Source organism: Acanthisitta chloris, unplaced genomic scaffold (assembly GCF_000695815.1).
Source record: "Acanthisitta chloris isolate BGI_N310 unplaced genomic scaffold, ASM69581v1 scaffold26468, whole genome shotgun sequence".
NCBI lineage: Eukaryota > Metazoa > Chordata > Aves > Passeriformes > Acanthisittidae > Acanthisitta > Acanthisitta chloris.
The window spans coordinates 26,174-37,016 of NW_008686859.1; the positions used below are offsets into that span (position 1 = coordinate 26,174).

A 10,843-nucleotide genomic window follows, 5' to 3' on the forward strand; every position below is an offset into this window, starting at 1 on the left:
CCTATTTTATTTATTCATTCAGCTGCAGACAAAAGGGAAAGACAGTCCAGGTTCTTTTTACTTCAGGAGAATGGCTAGAACACATACCAAGAAACAAGGTATGTTATGAGACAAGTAATTAAGTTGTGATACTTCTGAAATAATTGAGTTTTGTATGAATGAAAGTGCATTACTGCAATGTAAGAAAAATACGTTTCATATGTCAGCAGGTAAGACGGTGTTTGTGTTTTTGTGATTTTTTTATCCTGGAACATCCTACTGTGCAGAGTAATTTAAAAACAGAAGCCAGGACTCTCTTATAAATACACTCAAGTGACTGGCTTATGGGAGGATAAAGTGCACCAATTGCCTCAAGGTCTGCTAATACTCTTCTCATTTGAGCAGAAGAAAAGAATTTGGGATTTAAAGCTCCAACTAGAGAAAAGCAGCACAATAAAAAGTAGAAAACATGGCTAAGTACAATTACTTATTTGTCTTTTACTGTACAGGCTGGTGTAGAGAAAATAAAAAATACAGCCAAATAAAAGATTACAGGCCAAGCTTTGTTTTTATATTTACACATATGTATAAAGTATAAACAGCATTGAAACATACAAAAAGGAAACTTCTGCACTGTTGTGCACTAAAACACATTAAAATAACTTAGTTCTGCTTTAAATAAAGCAAACATGAAAACCAAAGTAATAAAATGCCCAAGGTATTTAAAAATTCATTTCGCAATGCTACTTTCCATTGTAAACTCCTCTGCCACTCACTAGCACCTTTTCCACATTACTTAAAACACTAACGAGGCCATCCTTCCCCTCCCCAAGAACACTACATCATCTTAATAACTGCTTGAAAGGGATGAGCTAATTTACAGACCTTGGCCAACTTAATCTATTTTTGATCCACAATAAATTAAAATAACTTAAGAATCCTTTACAGCTGTTTCTGTGGAAAAATGTATTAGTGCACAAAATCGAATAGTAATTTTCTTGCAGCTTCCATGAATTTACTAGTTTTAAAGCAAAATATTTGTTGAATTTTATGTGGACTTCAAATGAATGTTTTAAATCTAGTGCTTAGAAAGCTAGGATTTTCCATGCCTCTCCACAGCTTCATAAAAACAGTCCTCATTAACTACCGATGTTAAACTCTGGACACTAAATTCTCTCTCTAAAACAGAGTTCAGATCCAGGTTTGCAGCATCAGAGTGACTGTCAAGGGACTGGTGACGTTCTTGCATTGCCATTAAAGTTCCTCTATTACGCTTTGTGCTGTTAGCTTTTCTCTTCACTGGGCAGAAATGGCCACGCACAAGCTTTGGATGCTGTCCTATCCCAAAGCCATCTCCTTCCTCATTTTCAGCAGCCTGATCCCGTTCAGAGTCAATACTGGGTTCCTCTGAAATCTTCAGCCGCTGGAACTGGATTTCAATGTCTTTTGTGGGGCTGCCCTTCTTTAGGCTCCGATAGTCCTCGTCATCATCATCACTGAGAATATCAGATTCTTTGACAAGAACATTAGAAAAGTCAGATGCACAGCGCTCTCCGTGTTTATCAGGAGATGAATTTTTGGGCTCCTGTACACTCTCTGAAGTGTGGCAGCTGCTGCTCTGAGTACTGCTGCTCAGGCTGCACTCATCGGAGTCCTGGAAGGTGCCTTTCCTTGGGTCACCATTCCACTCACTACTTGGTGAATTCTTCAGTACCTTCAAGGATCTGGTGGAAGCTGTGCAGAGGAAAAATACAGGTGGGTTTTTTCAGCAAAACATCAGCTGGTTATACCTTCTATCTCAATAGTCCACTCATAATTAGTGTACATAATCATCCCAGGTCAGATGTATCAGCACTCTGATACCGACAGCATGTTCTCATGTCACAGTTTTCATTCCACCTACCCCAGGGCTATGTGCTTGCCTTTGTATGTAATATGTATAAACTCCTCCAAAAATTGTAGTAATAATTTACACAATTCTGCAGGAAAGAAAGGCTGATTCAGGCACCTCGAGCACTGGAGGGCCAGGATGTACGTGAGAGTCAAACTGTTTCAGATCCTGTGATATTAAGGGGGTTTTATAGAGGACTGATTAGACAGAGAACTTGAAATACTGGTAGCTACTCATTTAACTAAAATGTCTGAAGCCTGTACTTACTTAGGGTATCTGCTGGGATGCAGATTTAGTGCATTGAAAGAAGAAAGACCTCTGCCTTTTGCCAGTTGTTTTAGCTATAAATGTTACTAGGGGTGACTTACTAAGGGAACCCAAAGGAAAGAACACTAATACTGCATGCCAAAGGGAGTCTGTTCCTTCCCAGCAAAATTAATTTGGGCCTTACTTATTCTTCCCTGAAGAAAGCTAATGACACATAACAGTGCAGGGAGGATAGCAAGCTTGCTGATCTCTTCTAGCCCTTGTCATGCACTGAGTTGTGAAGAAACTACCACCTCCCCAGCCCAAAACAAAGAAATGGGATTTGAAGGTCTGACACATGACACACTACAGTCCTAGTAATAATTGTGACCCTTCTGCCAGAACCGGAGGCCAGAGTATTTTTCACTTTGAGGAGGTGTTTCTTACCCAGTTTGGCTGTTGCAGGTATACGATTCTTGAGTGGGACAAGGCGATCCTTAGATGTTTTCTCCAGTGGGAGCTCACATTTTATGTGACGTCTGAAATTCTCCCGCAAAATAGAACGGATCACCTTCACAATGTTAGTCTTGTTCTCAGAATCACTGCAAGTTTAAGAAAACACAAAACTTTATTTTCCCCTCTGAAGTAAGACACTGGGATTAAATCTGCCCAATCCCTTTCTGCTGATTTGCTTTGGTGCAGTGGTTTTCTTCAATAGCTTACTTTAGTAGCAGGTTTGCAGCTATCACAAAATCCTAGAATGGTTTGGGTTGGAAGGGACCTTAGAGATCATCTAGTTCCAACCCCCCTGCCATGGGCAGGGACATGTCTGTGTGGTGTTAGGCATTTCACACACCTTGTGTTTTGAGATCTTGGTTACTTCCTCTCAGAAAACAACTAGAAAGGCAAATTCAGTACCAAAGAATCACCACCTTATTTAGTCTTTATCAGAAGGTAATTTCTGCTGAGAATCTGATAAAATCAATAACTTTGCCCATACCATACTGGAAATTATGGTCATACATCTGTGCCAATTTCAGCTTTGGGTCAGCACCAAATTCACTCCCTTTTGAATTTGTTACGCAGTTAAACACTGGCATAGTGCTTGGCTTCAAAGAGTGAGTGCCACATCAAAACTGCTGATGCAAAGGTCACATGGGGGAAAATATTTTGGCTTTTTAGTTCTATTAATGTGATTTGTGAAATACAACTTCCATGTACAACTTACCTGCTGCACAACTGAAAAATTGTTTCTGGCCTGCCTTCTAGTTCTGACTTGGTGTGAATCAGTTCCCAGATACAGCTGTTCTCTGTTCCTGTGCGTGGAAGGAAATGTTACTTTTGTATATACTTCACAAAACCTTTGGCATTAGAAAGACCAAGGGAGAGCTCCTCTGCTTCTGAAGGCAGCATTAACACAGCCATGTGTGAATCCACAGATCTCACGCAAGATGGAACTCATCAGAAACTCCCCTGAACTCTCCTGTTGCAGCAGCCTAACACTGCCTTTGATAACTCTGTTGAGGAGTTGCTTAGTGCTTCTCCATGCCTTCCAGCCTTGAAAAGCCTTCACCCAGGTGTGCAAAGCATTCATTTGCTCTAAATGCCTTGTGACACTTTACAGAGCATACAGAAGTGGATAGGACCATAAAGATCAATTTGAACATAAAAACCCAAGTCTTCAGCTACCACAAATTACACAGTGAACTTGCCCCTGTTTGGGAAAACACAAGGATCAGCTCACACACAGCATCAGGGTGTCACCAGAATGTCAACCATGGTAAACCACCTTCCTGGTATTGGGGATTTGCATTATGTCATTCCTTCACATCATACTGCATCTTCCTGAACTCATGGAAGAAGTCATCATAGCAAATGAAGGAAGTCTGTTAGTGTAACAAGCCTGTACCCCCAGAGTGCAGAGACAACAGTGGATAGCATTTTCTCTACACCTGCCTGTTTCCAGAGGCTTCAGAAAGACATATGGAAGAAACAGTATTACAGAATCCCAGGAAAGCATTCAATCCTAAAGTATTCAGTACAAGAGAGTTACCTGCTGTGTTCCCCAGTCGAACTTGAAGAGCAGATAAAGGAATCAGCCAACGAAATTTAAATGGATCCAAGTCACCATAATTATGTGCAGCACGCACATTAGTAGGCTGCAAAAAGAAAAACAATGGGTATTTCTAAGAAGTAGAAGTAAAAATAGTGGTGGTGTTTTCTGTTGCTCTTAAAAGACCTACCTCTGAAGAGAAATTAAATTCATTAGACTTTCCCTTCAGTACCTTAAAATGTTATGTAAATGTAGTTGAAATGGTGATAGACACAACCTTTGGAATTCCTAATTGCTTCAACTTTTAAAAGCCATTTGATTGTAATGGATAAAAATACTACTTTGCATATAAGTAATACTAGGGATCAACTTTCCCTGTGAAAGAACATGCAGACTGTTGATTAGCAGAATACATTAATCATGTAGCTGCTGCTGCTGCATTTAGAGCCCCTCCTTCTGTTACAATAAGCATGGTGCAGTGCTTCACCATTGGTACTCAGGACATACAACTTGCTACCTGACTTCAGCATTCCAGGTTTGTAAGTGGGGACAGAGAAGGTAATGTTTATAATACCCTTTTCCCTTTCCTTCCAGAGTAATTGAGGGGCTGTAAAACATACGTCTTCCAGCTGCATACTGTGTTCAGGTAGGCCATTGTAAATGCCTGTAGATCTGGAAAAATTTATGATTTCTACACAGCAGTGTTTCATATTCCACCTGACAGAACTAACATGGGGCTTGCTTGATGCTGCTGCTCACTAAATAACAAAAAATATTTATTGCTACACGGATACTGTGTGCTTGTTTTAGCTGAGATAGCCCGAGTTTCACCCTAGTGAGGGAAGGTGGCATTTCAACTCAGTCACCCCTCCTTCAACACCAGTATCATCCATCTCACACTGCAGTAGAATCATAACACCCACCACCTCCACTGATACCAGACTTACCATTTTCTTTTTCAGTTTGTAGTTCTCCTTATACACCAGTATTACAGCCCTCTTAAAAACTGCAAAAAAGAAAATAAAATGGAAAACTGTTAACTATAGGTGTAATATTCAATGAAAATACTATCTTGGAGAAGCTGATTACTGTACTCACAGGAATGTGAAGGATGAGATAAACATTGAAAAGCACTTGCCCTGTATTAAGATGAAAACTGTTTTTCATCCTACACTTGTTCATGCAAGAGCAGTATTTTTCCCCTCAGATTTTGTTCTGAACATTTAGGATGAAGCCATTCTGCGTATTCTGAAACTACCAGCAACCTATCTCCTATAAGTCTTCTTATAAACAAATACAGCCGATGTAGGTCAGATGTGAAAGTTCAGATTTTCTTTCTGTAATCAGTGGATGTTTTCAAGGGAAGGGCCTATAACAAGAGAGTGCTGTGAAGAAGGACAGTAAGTCTGTTCTTCTTGCAGTACAGCATTTGTTTAGTTGGAAACTCAAAACATCTCAAATCCTACTATTCCTTATGCAGGAATTCTCTGGCTTCCACAACATCCAACTGGAGTGGCTCACTAACTGCACTTCATCTTTCAGCCTCCAGGGAGACAGGGACATGTTCACTCTCATCTGTAAGGAGGAACAGAAACATGGGGACATTGAACTTGCAGGTGAACTGACGGGTAGCTCTTCAGAGCAGACCTGGATTCCAGATTAGACTCTAGGGTAGAATGGCTCTATGCCTGCTTATGGATCCATCTTTCCTTCCAGAAAGAGTGGCAAAGAAGTTGAGTCTTATCCCTATATGAAGTCAGGATGCCACCATGGCAAACACAGCATTAACACCAGAGCTTGGCAGGTTCCTCCAGTTCTATATATTAGGTGCATTTTTTAAGCTACATACAGAAGGTTTGAAGTGAGAATAAAATCCAGTTTCCCAAGTGGCAGACAAGCAGTGCAAGCTAAGCATCAGGCCAGAGTCCTTTCATTCATACTTATCCCTATATGAAGTCAGGATGCCACCATGGCAAACACAGCATTAACACCAGAGCTTGGCAGGTTCCTCCAGTTCTATATATTAGGTGCATTTTTTAAGCTACATACAGAAGGTTTGAAGTGAGAATAAAATCCAGTTTCCCAAGTGGCAGACAAGCAGTGCAAGCTAAGCATCAGGCCAGAGTCCTTTCATTCATACATGTCCTGCTGGGAAGTGTCCAGCATACACAGATCACTGAGAAGCTCATCCAAGGAACCTGGTAGATAGTTTCTGTTCATTCTCCTGTTTGAAGCATCCCCTTCCCTAATCTGTCATGCTTCCCAGGGAAGAAGTGCCCTGAGAAAGACAAACTTGTCTGTCATCATTGTGAAGTTCTGTAGGTGTTTATCCAGTGACACAATAAAATAATAATTTTTTTAAAAATGGACAAGTGCCTAAGATGTTTCACTGGAGGATTTAATTACTTAGATAATGATTAAATGATTAATTGTATATCTATTCTATTAAATAAAACTCTAGTTTGTATGCTCTCATTTCCACATCCACTTTCAGTCTGAGATAATTTGGGTGGGGATTTCATTGCAGTAGCTGTAAAGCAGAAGTCAGCCTGAATTCACAAGAGCAGAATAAATCATGATTTTCCTACCAGCCTACTTTGAAAGCTTCGTTTAACAGATTGTTCTAAAGATAATACTGCCTTTTGAAAATCACTAATTTCCATAGTTTAAATATAGGCAAGACAGCAGCTGATGGTGTCTCACAGAGCAAACAGCACCAACAAGCAAACAAATAGAAACTCTTCTCATGTTAGGAAATACAATTATGTATTGTTCAGATGTAAGTCCACCCTGGATATCACATGGCTACAAGGAAAGATTAGGGCTTTTATCCTCTGAGGTAATTTAATGTGGTGATCTTTAGATTTGAAGGACTACAGTCATTAAGGAGACACTTACCAAACACTGTAAGTTCAAGGTCTTTCCTTGCTTTGCCAAGTGATGGGAAAGGATTCAGCCAGGAAACTGTAGAGTGCATCAGAAGTTCTCCCATTGAAAGCTCTGTCACCTGTATTAAATAATAACAGTGGATAATATAAACAGTATAAATATATATATACACATCAGTGCTGCAATCCACATATGTACGTTAATGAGTACACCTTAATAACTTTAAGGATCTATGTTTTCTGCATTTACTCTATGGACAGAGAGACAGAGATCTGCACTACAGCAGGAAAAGTGTGAGTAACCCCCTCTTTAAAATAGGTAACAACTATACAAAGTAATAGCCCCTAAGTTATAGAAGCTGGATGGAAGTTCTTACTATTAATAACTCAGAAGAATAATAAGTTGATCTGATGATCTGTCTGTCAGATATAGCCAGCTGTGAACTGGCTGATTTATTAGCTGTAAGTATTTTTAATTTCTATAGAGCAATTAGTATTAATGACACTGCCAGTGGCAGAATTAATAGAGGTCTTGTACTCTGAGGCTACTTTCTTCTGTGGGACACAACCTAGCTCTGAGAAGAATCTCACAGGCTGTCAGATTTTGTTTCCCCATAAATAATGAGAAACCAGTTAGCCAACAGGGGTGATTAGGCTTTTACTAGGAGGAAATAAAACAACTGAGCTGACATCTCTCATATCTGATATCCAACTTTACAGATTTGATCTGCTTAGTAATTGTTTTATGTAAATGGCAAAGTTGCGACCTTGCTGCCCCAGTTCTGGGAGATGAGGTCACACAGTCTGTTTAACTAATGGTTTTTGCTCTGACAAATACCCATGGATGCCTCAGCATAGTAAGTGTAGAGAATGAGAATAACAGACCTTAATGTGAAATCCCTTGAATTGCCATTTTCATTTATACGGGTGAAAAAAATATCTTAAGAACTTAAGAACTCTACAGCGTAAAATCTGAATGCCTTGGGGCATGAATAATCTCTGCAAGATTCTTCCTACTGAGAACTATGTCTACTCCTGCTTGCAATTTTTGTCAGTCCAGAAGGCGGCTCTGGCAGCTGTCTGAAAATTTTACCGTAACCTACTGACAAAGAGAAACTTGACAGGCTGATTCAAAACAGAAGTCAAAATATTAAAGGAGAATAGAAGAAGCCCAGCACAAGTAAGTTCCCAAAATTACCTCAGGAAGAGATGAAACAAGTTGGATAATGTTTCAAGAGTCAATACATGTTGTTCCTTCTCTTACCTCTTTCTCTGTTCCACTTTGATCTGCAACCAGCTGGTCAAATACAGTGCCATAATCTTCATATATCTTCTGCATCTCATTGATGTGACTTGCCACTTTTTCCATTGCCTTCAGTGCTTCTATAGGGTTTTAAAAATTTCATAGACAGCTATGTAATTTAATTGTATTTTCTAAGCATGATTTTTTTAAAATGAAATTCCCCTTAATGCAGGTAAAACAAAGCTGTCTTCCCAACACGTGGTGAACTGAATTCTAGCTTTATATCAGTGCTTTCTCATAGCAACAGGTGAGGGAATGCTTCATGATCAGCCTAAGTGAAAAATGCTTGTCTGGTGTCCTAAGTGCCTGAAAAGGCTGCAATAAGCCTTCCAGGGACAAGCCCCCAAATGTATGAATATTTATAGCAATATGATAGTAACCACAGCTGAGTTTTGCATCTTGTAGGTAGAGGGCCACTAAGATCTCTGGAGTAATCTACACTCATCCTAGAATAAGTTATCTGATGAGCTTTAGAAGAAACAAATTGTATTTGAGGCAGCATAGAATGGACAAAGAAATACAGTGCTAGGGTGTACAAGTTCCTCAGGGACTGTATGCATGAAATTAAATGCTGGTGGCCAGGCTTTGTTTATATTTTGTTTTCCAAGCAAGAATGTCACTAGATTTCATTAGATTTTTGTGTTAATTCAGAATGAAGTTGGAGAAGGCTGCTTCATTTCGTCAGTCCTTAATGGTGCAGCCTTTTAGCACTTTGGCACCCATTCTGACCTACAAGTAAGTCACCCCCAGCTTGTTTAGGAAAGAGAACAATAGAAGCTCCCTTTGGAGTCAGTAACAACCTCATAACTTCTTGCTGACAATGTATTTCGCCTGAATCTATTTTGTGAAAATGACAATCGATCCATAAAATAAATCTCTTGATTTTCATCCACCAGCTGCTTACACACCTGAACTGGAATTTGCCAGGGTGAAGACCCAAGCATCTGAGCCTAGAAAAGCAATCAACTCTAATGTATGTTACACAGACAAGACTTTCTACACAGGAAGACTGTAAAGCTTTGACAAAAGATCTCTTCTATGCAAGCAAAAGTCACAGACAAACCTTAAACAACAAAAATTTCCTTCAGAGGTGCTCTTAATCTTTGACACATTTCAAGAACTAAATACTAACCACAAGATGGAGCTTTGGTCAATGTTTCTCAAGGGGGGGGGAGGGGAAGCAACACTGTGACCTGGCATGCTCCTGCACATGAGGATAAAGACCATCTCTACTTGCCACGACAAATGCTGGGCATACCTACTTCTCAAAGGGACTTGGACATACCAAGTAGGACTTTTAGCTAAAAGCATGAAAAAAGCATATTATTTTTAAGGAGAGGGAGGGAGGGAGGGAGGGAATTGTCTCCAGGTTTTGACAAGTTCTGTGTTCTCTATCAGGATGCCTACCTGTATCTTCAGAAAGGGCAAGACATTCCTGTAGAAGAGAAGAAGTTACCTGTCAAATGGTAGTGCTCCTCACTCTCATTGTCTGTCAGAGACACCAGCTCTTTTAAAAGCAGAGGATATTTCAGCACCCTCTGCACAGGCTTTATGAGATAGGACTCCAGTGTAGAAGAATGTTGCTTTGTGGGATTTCGAGCATCCAAAAAAGCCTTAAAGGCACTATCTGTTTTGGCTAGGTGTAAATGAAAGAATTGGTTAGTTGAACATGGAAGTCACAGAAGCTACAATAATTGGAAAGCATAAAATTGCAAGTTGAACCTAGTACCAAAACTCTCATCCTTTTCAACACATGATCTACAGAGTAGTATACACTATTCATTTCATAATAATTTCCTGCATTAAATAACATTCATAAAGGCTGAAAAAGCAATTTTATGAAGGTGAGATTATTCCTCAATGCAATTTTTCCACTGAACTGCAGCGGATGGCAGAGGAAGTAATTCCCAACTTATCCTACCATTTCTTGCTGTTTTTTGGAGCGTGAACTGGGTCTGCAGACAGCAGAAACTGGAAGATGTTTCTGCAGCTACTCAGGCTACTGCCTGGAGTTTACAAAAGGAATGTTATTCTTCAGGTGTATACCATACTTCAGCAGAACCTCAGATCTTAGCTCTTCCTATTGAAAAACACCTAGTTAGTCCTTGCTTTGTACCAATATTCATTCCTTGATTTGTACCAATATTCTATGCAAGTTGACAAGATTTGTTACAGTAGTTCACTGCGGTTTGAATTCATGCAAATGAATGACAATAACGAAAACAATAAATTACCTCTCTCAAGAACTTTCTGAACTTTGATGTGGTTTGGGTTTCAACAAAAGCCACTGTACAGTTTAAAGTGGTCAGCATAATACAGAAAGGAGCCTCCAAGGGAAAACAACAATTTCTGAAATCAACACAATCAAAATATTAATTTAACTAGAATCCTAAATAAGTATTCAGGCACATAACACACAGACTCAACAGTGATTATTTGCTATCTTTCTCTACATACCCTGTATATTTATATATATATATATA

General features: G+C 39.5%; 1 protein-coding gene across 1 annotated transcript; it reads right to left on the reverse strand.

Annotated features, from left to right (window-relative positions):
• Window positions 1-355: 355 nt before the first annotated feature.
• TIAM2 (T-cell lymphoma invasion and metastasis 2) lies at window positions 356-10,709 on the reverse strand (the record flags this gene model as incomplete). Its single annotated transcript, XM_009080370.1, is given in 9 exon segments — window positions 356-1,713; window positions 2,564-2,718; window positions 3,345-3,432; window positions 4,170-4,275; window positions 5,117-5,175; window positions 7,068-7,176; window positions 8,322-8,440; window positions 9,817-9,996; window positions 10,595-10,709. Coding segments are annotated over 9 exon segments (1,572 nt in total), but the record flags the coding sequence as incomplete, so codon positions are not given.
• Between the last annotated feature and the right edge of the window lie 134 nt (window positions 10,710-10,843).